The sequence below is a fragment of the Mya arenaria genome, chromosome 14, assembly GCF_026914265.1.
Source record: "Mya arenaria isolate MELC-2E11 chromosome 14, ASM2691426v1".
Taxonomy (NCBI): Eukaryota; Metazoa; Mollusca; class Bivalvia; order Myida; family Myidae; genus Mya; species Mya arenaria.
In genome coordinates, this window is record NC_069135.1 from 41148856 (window position 1) to 41167778 (window position 18923).

Sequence of the window (18923 nt, forward strand, 5' to 3'; positions counted from 1 at the left end):
ATTTGCAAATTTCACTTAATAAGTAACATTATAACTGGTTAACTAGATAAGATTCGTGTTACTGGTTATCTTTAAAAGCATTTTTTGGCTTTAAGCTGTAACTGGTTATCTAGTTATGATTTGCGAATTCGACTTAGTACTGACTTGTTAACAAAATACGATTCGTGTTACCACTTATTTATAAATATAATTATACAACTGGTTATTTTCTTATGATTTGCGAATTTCACTTAGTAAATGCCAAACATTTGCCCTTGGGTGAATTGCCCCAAAGAGCAAATTTGGCATATAAATCCAACAATTGTGCGGTAAACGCATTGAAGGAATGTACCTTTAAAAGCTTATACGATACGGTATTATAGAAGTGAAACGTAAAAAGTCGAGAACGATTGAAATATATATACACGCACGAAAGTAAGAAATAAAATAACAATAGGAAATTAAGAACAAAACTAGATAAAACCATCCAAACCTGATAAGCTGGACTTTGTTGTATCCGCTTTTCTACATCAATACGAATCCAAAAATAGGGACAATTCATTTCATGCGCATGCATTAGTGAAATATTACCTTTATAAGAAGTATAGCGTAATACGGCGAGTATAAATCAATTGCTAGATTTACGACCTTTTTTATACGTGGGGGCTGGTGGTAAGATTTCATTTTTAATTTTTTTTTATTTTACATAGATGGCTGTTTCACCGTTGGATATGTGTACAAGCTCTTTCTAAATTCAAAGAAGACCATATAGATAGATAGTTATAGATATGTGTGTTTCTATACAAACCACTAACAATTCTCCTTTTGTACATGTGAATGTTTACATTGACACCGGCTGGTATGAATTAACGAGACGTATTTTCATTGATGAAAATCAGCGAACAATGCAGAAGGTATATGAGTAAAATGATCGTATGGATGAACAATAAAGTAAATAATGTGAACTGGGAGAAGTAAGCCTAAAAATATGATCATAAAAATATCATACGTATACATGTAGAAGCATCTCGGTGGCCTTGGTGAATTTGATTTCATCATACACATCTGTCAGAGACTATATATGCATTGGAATGCCATAACTTTCTTATGTTCTGAAAAATTATGGTATTTTGTCTAACTGACATGCTAGTACAATCGAAACCCGTTGACTCGAACTCGCTTTGCTCGAATTCCTCGTTGGCTCGAACTTAATTTGGAGGACCGATTTATTTATACTAATGGAAGCAATTTCCCTTGGCTCTATCTTTCCGACACTCGAAGTATTTTCCCTTGGAAATCGAGCCAACGGGATTCGACTGTATGACTAACTGAAATGTTATTATGTCAAACTATCCTGTTATCCTGTCTAACCGACATGTGATAACATCTAAGTGATATGTTTTGATATCGGACTAAAATGTTGTTATTTCAAAATTGCATGCTTGTATGTATAACCGACATATCTTTATGTCTAACTGACACGATATTATGTCAGACCAATATGTCATAATATCTAACTGACATGTTATTATGTTCCATGTATGTGTGTCAAACCGACGTTGAATTATGCCCAACCGACAAATTGTCTATTTCCGTCTTATCATGTTAAAAAGAAACCATTTTATGTATAATATATTCTATCATGTCAGATTGCTATGTTGACTTGTCTTTTTGATACATGAACGTGTCTGACTGATACATGAACTTGAGTGATTGACATGTTTTTTGGCCTAACGGCATGATATTATGTCCTAACGGCATGGTATTATGTCCTAACGACATGGTATTATGTCCTAACGGCATGGAATTATGTCCTAACGGCATGGAATTATTTTCTAACGACATGGTTTTATGTCCAGACGAAACGGTCATATGTCCTGATGATATGGTAGTATGTCCTAACGATATGGTGTTATGTCCTAACGATATGGTATTATGTCCTAACGGTATGGTATTATGTCCTGACGATATGGTAGTATGTCCTGACGACATGGTATTATGTCATAACGACATGTTATTATGTCCTAACGACATGGTATTATGTCCTAACGACATGGTATTATGTCCTAACGACATGGTATTATGTCCTGACGACATGGTAGTATGTCCTAACGACATGGTATTATGTCCTAACGACATGGTATTATGTCTTAACGACATGGTATTATGTCCTAACGATATGGTATTATGTCCTAACGACATGGTAGTATGTCTTGACGACATGGTAGTATGTCCTAACGATATGGTATTATGTCCTAACGACATGGTATTATGTCCTAACGACATGGTATTATGTCTTAACGACATGGTAGTATGTCCTAACGACATGGTATTATGTCCTAACGACATGGTATTATGTCCTAACGACATGGTATTATGTCCTAACGACATGGTAGTATGTCCTAACGACATGGTATTATGTCCTAACGACATGGTATTATGTCCTAACGACATGGTAGTATGTCCTAACGATATGGTATTATGTCCTAACGACATGGTAGTATGTCTTAACGACATGGTAGTATGTCCTAACGATATGGTATTATGTCCTAACGACATGGTATTATGTCCTAACGACATGGTATTATGTCCTAACGACATGGTATTATATCTTAACGACATGGTGTTTGTCTTGACGACATGTTTTTATATCTTAACGACATGGTATTATATCCTAACGACATGGTATTATGTCCTAACGACATGTTATTATGTCATAACGACATGGTAGTATGTCCTAACGACAGGGTATAATGTCATAACGACATGGTAGTATGTCCTAACGATATGGTATTATGTCCTAACGACATGGTATTATGTCCTAACGACATGGTATTATGTCCTAACGACATGTTATTATATCTTAACGACATGGTGTTATGTCCTAACGACATGTTTTTATATCTTAACGACATGGTATTATATCCTAACGACATGGTCTTATGTCCTAACGACATGGTATTATGTCCTAACGCCATGTTATTATATCTTGACGACATCGTGTTATGTCCTAACGACATGGTATTATGTCCTAACGACATGTTATTATATCTTAACGACATGGTGTTATGTCCAAACGACATGGTATTATGTCATAGCGACATGGTAATATGTCCTGACGATAATGTATTATGTCCTGACGACATGGTTTTATGTCCTGACGACATGGTATCATGTCCTGACATGGTGTTATGTCTTGACGACATGGTGTTATGTCCTAACGACATGGTAGTATGTCCTGACGGCATGGTATTATGTCCAATCGAAAATAAATGTAAAAACTTGTCAATTGGACAAAAAAATTAATTGGAAATAATAACATGTCTATTCGATATAAATAAATACACCATCATTCAATGTTGAAAAGAGGCAATGATGTGTTTATGGAATATTTGCTTCAAACAAATAATACAACACTTGTATATTTCTTTTTGAGAATTATATGCTGTAAAAATCTGCACGCATGTATGTTATAGACCATTTAACGTCCGCATATACTGGTGTTATGCAGCTGTGTGAAGTTAGCTAAACATACGACATTGGACATTGGACATTCAAAATCGAATATTGTGCCAGCACGACATTGGACATTGGACATTCAAAATCGAATGTTGTGCTGGCACGACATTGGACATTGGACATTCAAAATCGAATGTTGTGCTGGCACGACATTGGACATTGGACATTCAAAAGTGAAAGTCGTGCTAGCACGACATTGGACATTGGACATTCAAAAACGATTGTCGTGCCGGCACTACATTGGACATTGAACATTCATAATCGAATGTTGTGCTGGCACGACATTGGACATTGGACATTCAAAAGTGAAAGTCGTGCTAGCACGACATTGGACATTGGACATTCAAAATCGAATGTTGTGCTGGCACGACATTGGACATTGGACATTCAAAAACGATTGTCGTGCTAGCACGACATTGGACATTGGACATTCAAAATCGAATGTTGTGCTGGCACGACATTGGACATTGGACATTCAAAAGTGAAAGTCGTGCTAGCACGACATTGGACATTGGACATTCAAAACCGAATGTTGTGCTGGCACGACATTGGACATTGGACATTCAAACGTGAAAGTCGTGCTAGCACGACATTAGACATTGGACATTCAAAATCGAATGTTGTGCTGGCACGACATTGGACATTGGACATTCAAAATCGAATGTTGTGCCAGCACGACATTGGACATTGGACATTCAAAAGTGAAAGTCGTGCTGGCACGACATTTGACATTGGACATTCAAAAGTGAAAGTCGTGCTAGCACGACATTGGACATTGGACATTCAAAATCGAATGTTGTGCAAGCACGACATTGGACATTGGACATTGGACATTCAAAAGTGAAAGTCGTGCTAGCACGACATTGGACATTGGACATTCAAAATCGAATGTTGTGCCAGCACGACATTGGACATTGGACATTCAAAAGTGAAAGTCGTGCTAGCACGACATTGGACATTGGACATTCAAAATCGAATGTTGTGCTGGCACGACATTGGACATTGGACATTCAAAATCGAATGTTGTGCCAGCACGACATTGGACATTCAAAAGTGAAAGTCGTGCTGGCACGACATTGGACATTGGACATTCAAAAGTGAAAGTCGTGCTAGCACGACATTGGACATTGGACATTCAAAATCGAATGTTGTGCCAGCACGACATTGGACATTGGACATTCAAAAGTGAAAGTCGTGCTAGCACGACATTGGACATTCAAAATCGAATGTTGTGCTGGCACGACATTGGACATTCAAAATCGAATGTTGTGCCAGCACGACATTGGTCATTGGACATTCAAAAGTGAAAGTCGTGCTAGCAGTTAGCACATTTAAATCAATGTATAACATGTTTTATGAATGAATGTTTTTTTTACCGACTTTAAATTAATTTTGATTGCATGCATTATTCGGATTTTTTGTTTGTTTGAGATATTGTCTTGAAATTATTTGAAAAGGGTCAGAGATCACAAAGCAATGAACCATTATAAAATTTATTAACACCAAGAGAGCATTGTCATGACGATTCCATCGCAATATTTGAAACTTAAGCATGATTCAGATATATATGATGTCACATATGCAGAGAAAGATTCAAATGAATATACTTATGAATGGTCGTGGATTATATGTAGACAAACAGTGATAATGCTTTCAAAATGGCATATTTTTAATAAGCCTAATTGTTTACACACCACTGCTACACATCTAGTACCATTTATAAAGGAAGTGAAGATAATTATATCCACAGTATATAATGACATATGGAAAATATAGACATGCATTGATGATTCCTACAAGTATAAATGTAATCGTCCGTACATCTTTTTTATCTGGTTTTACGTAAACACAAAAAAAATATTGTCAATGAGTCGATAAAGTAACCTATTCCTGCCTGTCGACTTGCTTTTTTATCGACTCAGTTAGTCGAACATGCTACGTCGTCTTCATTTGGTAAAGTTTATATGAAATAATTGTGTTCGATAAACCTTTTTGATAAGTCGACAGAATTACTCAAAGCGTTTTATAATCAATCGCATCGCCATAAAGAATTCAAAATGACGTCTTCATCACATACGACATAAGTTCTTATAGGTTTTACAGAATATACAATTTATACATGTAAAATGTGACACAAGCGCCATTGGAAATGGCATCTTGGGCAGAACTGACAATGGTTGAAAGGGTTGAAAGGAAACAAAGCGCAAATAATTATATAAACCCAACAAATGTGCACTTCAGTATGTGTTTATCTACAGAGCTTTAGAATAATTATATTACATTAATGAATGTGTCTGCATTTACATGGGAATATGTATGTATATCAATCGAAAGGATTGTTTTAATACAACTCTCAATAACAATGTTGCGGACTTTCAAATACAAGTTTCTTTGTTAAATATGTGTTAGGTACCTCAAATGTATAATATTGTCGGACATGGATGTGACTTAAGGCAACATACACACACAGCTAAACTTGTCAATGCATAAACCATTGGCGATAATGCTACATTTTGATGCATGGGGATCCCATATAATTTTGGTATTATTTTAAAGGGTACTCCTGACAGATAATTAATGAGTAAAAATGACCTATGTCCAACAATCATTATTTGTATACTGGTTGTCGTTTCATTATATTTTTTCTCTTAATATTTACCACTTCCATTGGATGCCTAAATAATATTTGGTCACTATGAATAGACAGATATACATTATTATAAACCTTATTAAAAAAAATAAAAGCCAAGTTGAATGTCGTTATTTAACACAATAATTTGAATGGACAAATTAGAATTGCAGCCTTATCACCAGTCCAAGATTTCGGATATATATATTTCTGCCACCTCAGAAAAGTAGATTCAAACATTTGTCCATGCGTGAAATTCTTATCTTCCCAACGGGCAAAGATAAACAAGTACCCGTATGGAACTCTTTTTTATTGCCTTCACTTTGCTGCATCCAGAACTATTTAAAGAACGATTTGACTATAAACATAATCTGAATCACTGCGCGAATATCTATGACAACCAGGAACTTTTGAATGTCCAATGTCCAATGTCGTGCCAGCACAACATTCGATTTTGAATGTCCAATGTCCAATGTCGTGCTAGCAAGACTTTCACTTTTGAATGTCCAATGTCCAATGTCGTGCCAGCACAACATTCGATTTTGAATGTCCAATGTCCAATGTCGTGCCAGCACGACATTCGATTTTGAATGTCCAAAATCGAATGTTGTGCCAGCACGACATTCGATTTTGAATGTCCAATGTCCAATGTCGTGCCAGCACAACATTCGATTTTGAATGTCCAATGTCCAATGTCGTGCCAGCACGACATTCGATTTTGAATGTCCAATGTCCAATGTCGTGCTAGCACGACATTCGATTTTGAATGTCCAATGTCCAATGTCGTGCCAGCACAACATTCGATTTTGAATGTCCAATGTCCAATGTCGTGCTAGCACGACTTTCACTTTTGAATGTCCAATGTCCAATGTCGTGCCAGCACAACATTCGGTTATGAATGTCCAATGTCCAATGTCGTGCCGGCACGACAATCGTTTTTGAATGTTCAATGTCCAATGTCGTGCTAGCACGACTTTCACTTTTGAATGTCCAATGTCCAATGTCGTGCCTGCACAACATTCGATTTTGAATGTCCAATGTCGTGCCAACACAACATTCGATTTTGAATGTCCAATGTCCAATGTCGTGCTAGCACGACTTTCACTTTTGAATGTCCAATGTCCAATGTTGTGCTGGCACAACATTCGATTTTGAATGTCCAATGTCCAATGTCGTGCTAGCACGACTTTCACTTTTGAATGTCCAATGTCCAATGTCGTGCCAGAACAACATTCGATTTTGAATGTCCAATGTCCAATGTCGTATGTTTAGCTAACTTCACACAGCTGTGTTATGCTGTATAATGTCTATTCAACCTTGTTAAAGGCACACATAAAGGCTGACAATAATTTAAATGCATTATAATGTTTAACTCATATCTTGATTGATTAACACAAAAAAAACATATGTTTTTGTTCAGATAAAAATATTAGCCTTTTTTAAGAAAAATAGAAGTAATGTAATGTTTCTTCCCTAGCTCGCTCGGAAGCGCTACCTTTAATTAAACCATAAACCTATTCTCAGACTGCATTGTCCTAAAAATCAAGTATGAACTTAGTCTTATATACACGTGATTGACAATGATTGCTTACAAAACCAATTGATTAAAAATAATTGGTATGGTTCAAGAATCAATGTTCAATTATCCCAAAAGCAAGAACGAACAAACAGAAACACTACAGCAACTATGCTATAACTTCAAACAGGACCAGCATACAATACGCTTATAAACCAATCACAATATATCAGCGAAACCCACAGTCCTAAATGTATAGCCTTTACGGGGAATCAAACCCTTGACTATATTCCGTCTGTATCACAATGATCCAGGCTTACTAAGAGGCCAACAAGAAACCCCACGGATGTCCGAACCTGGAAACTAGAAGCTGTAGCGCAATGCTTCATTTTAATTCTCCTAGCCTCCAATAGTTCAGAACTCGCGTGCATGCCGGCAAGTAAATTGTACATGTGTAGGGCGGGGTTTGACCTCCGTTAACCAATGAAAATCAATACGGAAATACCCGAGGTACATGTACAATCCACCTTCGGCACTTCCATAAAAGGAGTGGAGAACACACCGGAAATTATATTTCATAACTATGCAATAATAATACAAAATCAGGCGCGTACGCCAATGTGTACACTTCGTCAGAAAAAAGCGAAAAAAATAAAGTTCCAAAAATGCAATAAGAAGTAAAGGCTGGGAGGTATAAGAAATAATTACGTCAGAATTTTATCGTTTGTTGGTTTTTATAGTGTAATACCTAAATTCCGCAAAAAAGGTGGTCACGATGTAGATCTCAACTTAAGTTATACACGCGTTATTTTTCCATAACCTGCCAAATCGATGTGGATCCTGTTCAGTGGCGGTCAAGGTTTCTCAGTTTGTTTTTTTTTTTTGGGGGGGGGGGGGCGTAACTCCTGAAATTGACTTCTGTTGGCCGCTAAGGCCCCCATGTGTTTTCATGGTAATTCAGCGAATATATTCAGAGCAGGTGAAATATTAACTCCTTTCCGGCTGATGATATAATTAATATGGAAACAGCTTGGATCCATATAAGATGACAAGCTACTCGGCGTCTGATATGATTCAAAGCTGTTTGACACTTCCGCCATATCAATCTTTCGAACAGATTTGTTTAGCATAAGACAGTCGCTTATAGTAATAAACTTTAAAATACTTCCAAAGTCATAGAAATGTGAAGACAAATAAAAAAAATATTGTTTGCACAGAACGTAGTTTGCTGGGTGTTATTCTGTACATTGTATTTAGTCATTATGACGAACGATCCGAAAAGTGAAACAGACGAGCAAACGTCTGTTTCACTGACTTCTCAGGGTTAATACATTCAACACAATATCGAATAAAACCAGAACATATTTTATTAAAATAACTGTTGTGTCCGATATTCCCCGCATGTATTTCAGCCGTCCGATATTCACTACAAAACTACGCAATTGTCCGATTGAACTGCGTTTAATTCCTGCGTATAGCCGTAAAAACGGAGGATAGCCAAACGCTAACACATTCTACTGAATACGTCATAATAGATAATTTAATCGATAAGAGAGTTCCACAACGTCTCGGACCAATTATGTTTCGTAAGAGTCCAATGTGGCCAAATAGATGTTCGATACAACCACGGTAAATCGAGATCTATTTTTTTGTGTGGAGCAAATCATAACCTTTAAAGCTATCTACAATGATGGAACGATATTAATAATTTATACATATACTTAGAAAATTTTAGGGGGGGGGGGTGCCGGGTCCGCCCCCCCCCCCCTGGAACCGCCTATGTTGTTGACCTCCTGGTAAATGATCCGAATGATGTTTACAAGGCAGGACATTTAAAAATGACTGAATAGACATTTAATCCGCCAAGTTACGGTGATATTTTCGGGCAAAAACTAGACGACAGTGAGAAGAAAGAGCTATTAACCGCAACTTGGAACAACGTTCACCAGTATAAGTTCCCTTCCAGGTCAGTACTATATAATGTTATGATATATCTTGCATGGTTTATTAAAACATCCTTATCGAAATTCTTCTCTTAGCTTATCCACAACCGTTTGTTTACTATCTCGGCTCGGGAGTAGATTCGTCATCGCAGAGTCATTTTTAGTATGACGTCATTTAACTGACATCATTAACTGACATCACAGCTGGGAAAGCCCACAGTGACGCGACACTCATTGTTATAGAATAGCTGTCCAATGTCGACAGTGAGATTGGAAGGTTCCCTCTATCAACAATTTGCAAGGAAACATAATGTAAAATCAAGGATCACATATATGTATGATGTTTTTATGAAACAATGCAATGATTATGTAAATAATAAATAAAAACAACTGGGCATTCAGTGTAATAGTTTATTAATATTACATCAATTTATATCAACAGCTAGAGTGGTTTTTAGAACTGGTATGTATTTAAGAGATGCTTTCAATTTACTATAAGAAAACGCAAGCATAATGTATTGGCAAGGCTACCCCCCCCCCCCCCATTAAAATAGAGACAGCACATTTAAATAAGAAATGTCATCAACCTAGCATAAGATGCAATAGTCGTGTCTGACACCGTTTAAATCCTTGTTTCATATACGATCACAATATGTCTAATATAATGAGAAAATGTGATCCGTTCACGTCATAGCAATTTTTTTGCATGCGCAATTGTTCGTCTCCCTCATTTCTAAAAGTCATATATTTCTAAAATTCATATATTCAATTACGTGCTGATCACTCAAATTCCATTTACCGTTTGTTCTAGTCAAAGTATTGACTACCGGTGCATTTTATATGTTCTGACTTTAAGAAGTTCAGATTGAGCAAGCTCTCTGCTCAAGAAGTTAAGTAAACTGGAACCTTTTACTGTAAATTAAGATTTAAAACGAATTTTCTCAACTATATGGATTCCCTTTTTGTGTTTTAGATATTCACAAGGAAGATACAGATCTCTTCAGGCTAAGTATTTTTCCACAAACCAATGGCTGAGATACTCCGTAAAAGACGACGGGCTCTACTGTGCACCATGCCACGTTTTTTCTGGGCCAGATCCACGGAGTAAAGCTCTAGTAAAACATCAGCTGATGGACTGGAGCAATGTCGTAAAAGTAGTTGGAAACCACGACAAGTCAGAGGGTTACCTTTCTCAATGTGAGGCGGCTGATAACTTCATCGCAGTCATGAGTGGCCAGAAGAAAGACACCGTTTACTATGTGCGACCAGGGTATTCACGTTGCACCGCCTTTCTGTGCCGTCTGGTCTTGATCTGATTGGGTGGCTGTTTGTTTTGCATGTGGTGTGCCCTGCAAGACCTTCAATCTACTTTTGATATGCCCTTTTATCACATAAATACTCTTATCTTCGATTTGAGAACAATTCACGGAACATGTGTGATAACAAAAAACGAAGTGAATTCGTACGCACCGCATTTCATACACAAAACTGTTTAGGTAATAACAATAATCCGTCACTCGTTTTCTTTGGAGATCCAGATTTTTTAAGTTCGTCTCCAGAAAGACATTTATTAACCTCACAAATTGTCTCGGTTAATAGCTGTTAATTTTTAGACCCATTTAAGAAATGTTGATCTCCAAAGAAAACCCATGACGGATCGTATATTTCTCAAATAGTTTTAATAAGCATTTACACAGCTTCTGACACAAGGTGTCATTTTGTTCATCTAGTAGATATTCAGAGCTGCCATTTTCTACAGCTATTAAATATGCGTTTACGGTTGTTTTTGTGTAGTACATCCTGTATATATTCCTGTTTAGGCTGAACGTAACGATGCCGACGTATGGGATGCGCTTTACGACATGTCATTATCAACTGCACACGACGTCGATGTAGAGCCGTCGTTCCCACGGCGATTTGGACGTCAAGTTCACAGACCGAACGCCCCAGCAGAGACCCCTTCCCAGTACTGGAAGACAAACATGTACCTGCCGTTCGTAGACCATTTGCTTGTTGATCTAGACGCACGGCTGTTGAAAGGCAATGGACGGTACAAGGCACAGTATCTGCTGCCTCCAAAGGTAGTGTAATCAAGGAATAAAACGAATAGTGTGTGCTGCAATGCACCAATCATAAAACTACATTGGTAATACCATGTAGGTTTTAACCCGTTCACTGCTTTACCCCGAGTATCGTTATATATTCAAACAACTTAGATCCGAATGACGTCTCATTTGGATCCAAGTTGTTTGACATTTTCACAATGATAATACCAAAAGGTCGAGGCAATGATATTACCAAAAGGTCGAGGGAGTGTGAGAAAACAAAATCGGAAGTTGAAAAAATATCACGCATGTACACGACTTGCCTGCCAGTGAACGGGTTAATATCTGAATACATTAATACTGTATGTGAGCTGATTCATTACGTGCGTTTTAACCAAATTATCGTGTAGCATTTATGCTAACTTATTTACATGCGCATGCATTAAAGATATTAAAATTAAATAATTATTGATCGTTTCCACAATAATAAGAAAATCCTAATGAAACAAATGAAACCCTTTAATCTAATAAGCACCGGATCATTGGCCGCATATATTTAAATGGCATACGGTAAGTGCGAAAATACAATAAAGATTTATTTGCAGGTCGACGGTATCACCCATGCCGTAACGATAGAAATATTCCAGGAGTTCAAGTTAGACCTGCCAGATGACGAGCCGACTTTCGAGCGAGAGTGTCAACGTTGGACAGCGAAGTGGACTGTAACTTCACCTGCTCCCTACTCAACCCTGGAAAAAGCATTGGACGTAGCTACTGAGGCATCGTATCCTAATATAAGGATCTGCCTCATGGTTCTGTTGTGTATGCCAGTAGCAACGGCCACGGCTGAGCGCTCATTTTCGACAATGCGTGGAGTCAAAACGTATTTGAGGAGTACCATGACAACTGAGCGAATGTCAGGCCTGGGTTTGATGAACATTTACAGCGAACGCAATATCAACGCCGAACATATGTCGTTGACATATTTGCAAGAAAAAAGGATCGTCGTCTGACTCTTTTATTCAGAATTTAATAACCATTGTTATGCACAGTGCCATATTTAGGGAATAGATCCGCTAAAGACAGGTTGACTGTATCTTATTCTTAGACGGTCATTAACAAACAGTATTGAAGATTATTAATGACAGCTGGTGGCTTAATGCCAAAAGAAACTATTCTAGAAAAATTAAAGTCATTTTTACATAAATTTATGACATTTCTATTTTTCAACTATTTGTTGTATTTTTGTCACTTAAAAAATTATATGGTTGTCACAGAACGTCTTTGAATGAAACGTGTAAAAAACATTCAAAACAAACACACAAGAAAAGAACAAAAGTTAAAACCAATATTTGTGATAACGATAATTTATCTATGCCGCGTTGTGCATGCTATGATGATTGTGTTGATGATCATATGCTGTTTAAGCTTGTATACTCGAATCCACTTGGCTCGAACTGGCTTAGCTCGAATTCCTCGTTGGCTCGAACTGGTTTTAAGGACACTTTTTATATAAACGGTAAGCATTACCGCCTGGCCCGAATTTTCCTAAGCTTGGGGTATTTTCATCGGTCCCTGGAAGTTCAAGGTTCGACTGTATCTAAATAAGTAGTGTGTTCTTTGATATCGACCAGAAGTCAAAGCGTTTGAACATTGGTGTTTTATTGGTTGACTAAAACACATTGATTTAAAAGCGAATATTTGTAAACAGTTTAAAACAAATCAAAAGTAAAAGGGAATATATTTTTTTGTCACCTTGATAGAGGATATCCGATCAAAAACAAAACAAATAATAGAATGTTTGTTTCAGTGTTATATCGTTATAATTATATTCAAACGAGCAAGCACCATAATGTATAAAGTAATATTTACTTTAAGTGTTCACGAGGTGAAATATATTGCGATCTTACTCTTTAGCCAACAATCTTTCGTTTTAAAATGCCTATGATATGAAAAACGATATGAAATGACTGTGTATAGTAGGTTTTCAGAAAAGCGCGCTAAATTGTATGCGGACGTAACGTCATTTCGGAAATAGAAACGGTTACACATTGAAACAGTTGAAAACTGCAACAATCATATTCATAAGCTAGGAACATATTTTTAGTGGACGTACTGCTCGCGCTTACAAGGAGTTTGTTGTGACCACTCGTGAAATAAAACATGATCTTATTCTGAAAATATTATGTTTATACATGTTATATCTTTATTTTTCAGTTCTTACCACATTGTATACGTTTAGGTGCAAAAACACAGGCGTTCAGATATGGAATGAGATGCACTTACTATTTCAGCTTAAACCGACGATTTGTACCAATCTATTCGAGACGGTTAATGTTATACGTAATATGTAAGTCGCAATTTAACCGAGACGTTCAAAGTTACACGTGAGATGTAAGTCGCAATTTAACCGAGACTGACGGTATTACATGTGAGATGTAAGTCTAAATCTTACCGATACTTTCGATGTTATACGTGAGATGTAGGTCTCAATCTAATCGAGACTGTCGATGATAAAGGAGGGATGTAAGTCTCGGTCTAATCGAGACTATCGATGTTACACCTGAAATGTAAGTCTAAATCTTAGCGATACTGTCGATGTTATACGTGAGATGTAGGTCTGAATTTAACCGAGACTGTCGATGTAAAAGGTGGGATGTAAGTCTCGGTCTAATCGAGACTATCGATGTTATACTTGAAATGTAAGTCTCAATCAAATCAAGACAGTCAATGTTATACGTGAAATGTTTGTTTCAATATAACCGAGACTACAGAAGTAAGTCTCAGACCAACATAGACTGTAGATATTAAATATGAGATGTAATTCTCAACTTTCAATCAAACAGAGAATGTCGATGTTTGACGTGGGATGTAAATCTCAAACTAGCCGAGACTGGCAATGTTACACGTGAGATGTCAGTCTCAATATAACCAAGGCTGCCGATGTTATACGTGAGATGCATGGTCCAAAATTTCAAAGACTGTCAATGCTGAAGGTGGGATGTAAGTTTCAAACTAGCCGAGAATGTCGATGTAATATGTAAGATGTAAGTCTCTTTCAAACCGGTGTATTAATGTTATATGTGAGGTAGAGTCTCGTTTTATTAGAGACGGTTTATAGATTTCAGTCTCATTCTGACCGAGAATGTTACTAATTTAACGATATTATACGTAAGATGTAAGTGTAGATCAAGCCGCAGTGTCAATGTTTTATGTGAGATGTAAATATTTTTCCAAATGTGACTATTGGTTTTATATGTGAGATGTAAGTCTCATTCAATCAGCGACTGTTTATTTTAGATATCAGTCTCATTCTGACCAAAAATGTCGATGTTTTGCGATATTATACGGATAACGAATTATACGTAAGTCTCAAACCGAGATGTCTATGTTACATGTGAGATGTAAGAATTATTCCAAAGGTGACTGTTGATGCTAAACGTGATATGTAAGTCTCAATCTAAACGAGACTATCGATGTGATACGTGAGATGAAAGTCTCAGACCAGCAGAAACTGTCGATGTTTAACGTGAGGTCTAAGTCTAAATCTAACCGAGACTGTCGATGTAATACGTTTGATGTATTTTGTGTTTTTGGTATGTGCTCTGTAGATGAACTAAGAGATTGATTCATTATTATTTATTGTTATTTACCTGACTGTGTATGCATTATGCGAGTAAATGTTCATTATAGTTCGATTCAATAATTGAATCTGATGGTGTTCTGAAAGTAATACGTGCCAACGTAATAATAGACGAAAGAACTAGTTTGATAAAGCGTTTATTTGCTTCTTTTTTATGATTTTAAAAATAGGAGACATATAGTAAAAAAAACCAATACGTTCATGTGCTTATTTATAGGCAATGTATATACACGGATATTGAACAATTTACATTCATCAGAAAGAACATAATGTTACAAGTGGTTTGTGTCATATAAATTTTAATTGTCCCGAATTAGATCAAATAAAAATAAATAATAATAAAGTATTCACAAGAAGCTTTTGGATTCATATAAAATTACTTATTGCCAGCGGTCTAAACAAAACAATTATATATGACAATGCTGTAATATACTTTGCAACAATTAGAAAGATCCCAGTTCGATAGTTCCAAATCAAACATTGATTAACTTGATAACAAGAAGTGTGTCTTCCCATCCACCAACAATCAGAGAAGAAGTGCTGCTGCTGAAAAATAAAGCTAGCGGTACTTCCATGTGTTCTTTCCTTGCCAGGGTGGCCAATTTCTTCTTCCCGTCTTTGTCAACCTGCAGCACTGTATTGGAGCAGCAGACGAATACGTGTCCAGCTGGTGTCACGTGTACTCCGGTAGGTAATTTTATGTCAGGGTCAGTGAGAGAGGAAAGCTTGTTGCCGTTGTTGTCCAGGGTGATCAGTTGATGTTCATCGTAGTTTGTTAAGTAAATTGTCTTCCCGTCGTTACTGATGGCACATTTCTCCACCATCCTTTCCCCAGACTTGTCTTTGTAGAGCCTTTTTACCTTCTTTCCCGACATCGTGTAGACGTACAGGGTGGTACCGGAGGAGATGTAAAGCTGGCCACCATGATGAGCTGCGGCAATGCATTCACGGCTGAAACTTAACTTCTTCGTAGTAACGAGTTTGCCTTTCGTAGCATTAATGAAAAGAAGTTTACTGTTAATACAAACGGCCACTTCATTTCCATCAATGTGGCACACGTCCCATGGGTACTCCGGGACATCACAGTGGTCGAGCACCCTGTACTCATTGTCCAGGAGCTTCACTATACGATTAGCCCAGTCTGCTATGACAAACTCTCCACTAGGCATTTCACATATGCCTATGATATCACATTGATCTTCGTCATCACTCATCTTCACGGTGTACTCCTTGTACTCTGCAACACTGAAGATGTGGTTTGGATCGGAAAGGGGATCTCTTCCCTGTTTGGTCAATACAGTTTGTTCTTCAATCGCTCCAAACGTCTTTACTGCAGATAAAAGTTCTTCTATAAGGTTATTGGCTTGAAATGTTACATTGTAACACTCAATGGCTGATATGTCACGAAGAAGATGGTTTGATTGTGAAATCATATCCTGGCTCTTTCTGTACGTAATATATGATTTTGAATCGCTTGATTTTGCTTTGGTTTGAAAAGCGGCAATCATGTTTTGCAGTTCGATAGTCATTTTATCACAAGTTTCGATATCTTTCTTTAGGTTTATTTCAAGTTCAGCTATCATTCCGTCCAAGTCCTGTAAAGTTGTCTTCTCAATATTGTCAACGATCTCGTTGATCTTTTTACGTATGGTTTTAATTTCATCAGAAATGGCTGCCCGCGTCTTTTTCAGAGATGTCGTATTCTTTAATCGTGCTTCTTTCATCAGCTCGAATTGGTTTTGAAGTTCAGCGATCTTCATTGGAATTTGTTGAAACTCAATATTTCTCTGAATACCTTTTGCTACATCTGGAATGTGATGGATTTTGGAGCATTGTCTGAAACAAAGAAGTTGTGAAACAGTTTTAATCAGATCTGCATAAACTGTAAATGATATTGCTAATGTGGGGAAATGTTATAGGAAATGATCTAAATATAACGCAAGTAACCAATAGCGGTTCAAGGGGAGGGGGAGCGACCGTCTCTTCCCCCCCCCTCTTAAATCGCCCAAGCTTACTTTTTAATGTTATATAGGAGAAAAAAAGTAATAATATTATAATTCCCCTAAAGAGCATCATTCAGGGCTAGCATTGGATATTATTTTTTTTTTTTTTTTTTTTTTTTTGGGGGGGGGGGAACCAAACCCCAATGAAAACACTTGAAACCAATTGAATTTCGAATGTGAGTGAGTGGCGCGAGTCACGCCACCTCTGACGTCGATTCCTAGATCCGCCCCTGGTAAGTATAGCTTATTTATCGGTTAGGTCTTAAAGGGGCACAATATAGGTTAATGCAAAAAAAAAGTTTTTCTTTTGAATTTTAATGCATTTTAATGTTTTATTCATTCTACGTAAATGATCATAAAGACAAAAAGCGTATGAATTGTTTTCAGATTAAAAAGATAATACGATATAAATGATATGTTGGTGCAATTTTACCTGGGATATTTTTGGCCACGTAGCTATTGATTAAAAAACACCGTATGCATGTATAAAGGCTTTTTGTTAATTGTACACAAATCATGAGCTTTTTTTCTTTAATCATTAAAAGTCGAATGAGTTAAATTAAATAATTTATAAAAAAAAAGAGCAAAATCACCTTATGTTGAGTGCTTTTAAAGCTGCACTCTCACAGATATACCGTTTATACAACTTTTTTTCGTAAATATCTGCAAACCAATGATAAAAGATTGCTGACAAAAGATCAGATCACAGATTTTCATATTTCCGTTCGAAAATTGTTTTATGGCTTAAACCTATACTAACGGTTTTAGAAAAATGCATAAAACATCATTTTTTGTACTTAAATATGAAAATCAGTGATCTAATCTTTGTCAGCAGTCTTATATAACTGTTTTCCATGCATTTTCGCAAAAAAATTGGCTCGTTCCAAGACAAAAAAGAAAAAAGTTGTCAAAACGTCCAATCTGTGAGAGTGAAGCTTTAAATTGATGTTTTGTTCATACATACCTGTGGTCAATGGCAACGCATACAGTACAGCACAGATGGTCATGGTCACCACATACCAGCTTCAGCGCCTCCCCGGGGTGCATCCCGCATCTCTCTAGGACGTCCATCACCCCTAGGGCTGTCTCCCATTTCTTCACGTCCTTTCGGCCGAGTACCGCGTGCTTCTGATATAATCCGTTATGTTTTGAAATGCAGTTCTTGCAGTAATATGTTTTACATTGTGTACAATGATGGTGGGCTTCTGTGTTAAATCCGTTGTCTTCACACGGAGAGCAGGAAAAGTCGTGTATTAAGTCACATCCCCTCTGAATGGATGATTCGAAACTACAAGCCATTTTCTTTCCTGTGTTTAAAAATGACTCATAAACTAGTTCAAATAGTCCGTCTCTGTTTATTTATTTTTTATTAGTTTATTATCTTGTTCTTAACTGTTACGAAGAAAACACAATTGCGATCAATTAAACACTGACATATAACACAATATCAAAAACATAAGCATGGTTATAACCGTGCTTAAATTACAATCGTTTTATTGAATACAAAACATGTTTTTTAATAATGCCCTAGTTTATTCATTTGTAATAAATAAATAAATATTTATCGAATTGGCCTTTCCAAACTCAATTAATTGTCGATCCCGGAGCATGTCGAGTTGTAACGATTGTCTAACCCGAGTTGTCCA

General features: G+C 36.8%; 1 protein-coding gene across 1 annotated transcript; it reads right to left on the reverse strand.

Moving 5' to 3' along the window:
- Nucleotides 1–15702: 15702 nt before the first annotated feature.
- Nucleotides 15703–18576, reverse strand: LOC128216138 (uncharacterized). The gene is made up of 2 exons (XM_052922723.1): nucleotides 18242–18576; nucleotides 15703–17110 (listed from the first exon to the last, which is right to left on the reverse strand). The coding sequence occupies exons 1-2, from the start codon at nucleotides 18574–18576 to the stop codon at nucleotides 15748–15750; spliced, it is 1698 nt and encodes a 565-aa protein (XP_052778683.1). The 3' UTR covers nucleotides 15703–15747.
- Nucleotides 18577–18923: the final 347 nt, after the last annotated feature.

Excerpts from the sequence above, each read along its gene's own strand:
- LOC128216138 (XM_052922723.1), bottom strand. The coding sequence starts at position 18,576 with ATGGCTTGTAGTTTCGAATCATCCATTCAGAGGGGATGTGACTTAATA. Across the intron at positions 17,111-18,241 it reads TGCGTTGCCATTGACCACAG|ACAATGCTCCAAAATCCATC; the intron begins GTATGTATGAAC and ends TCTTTGTTTCAG.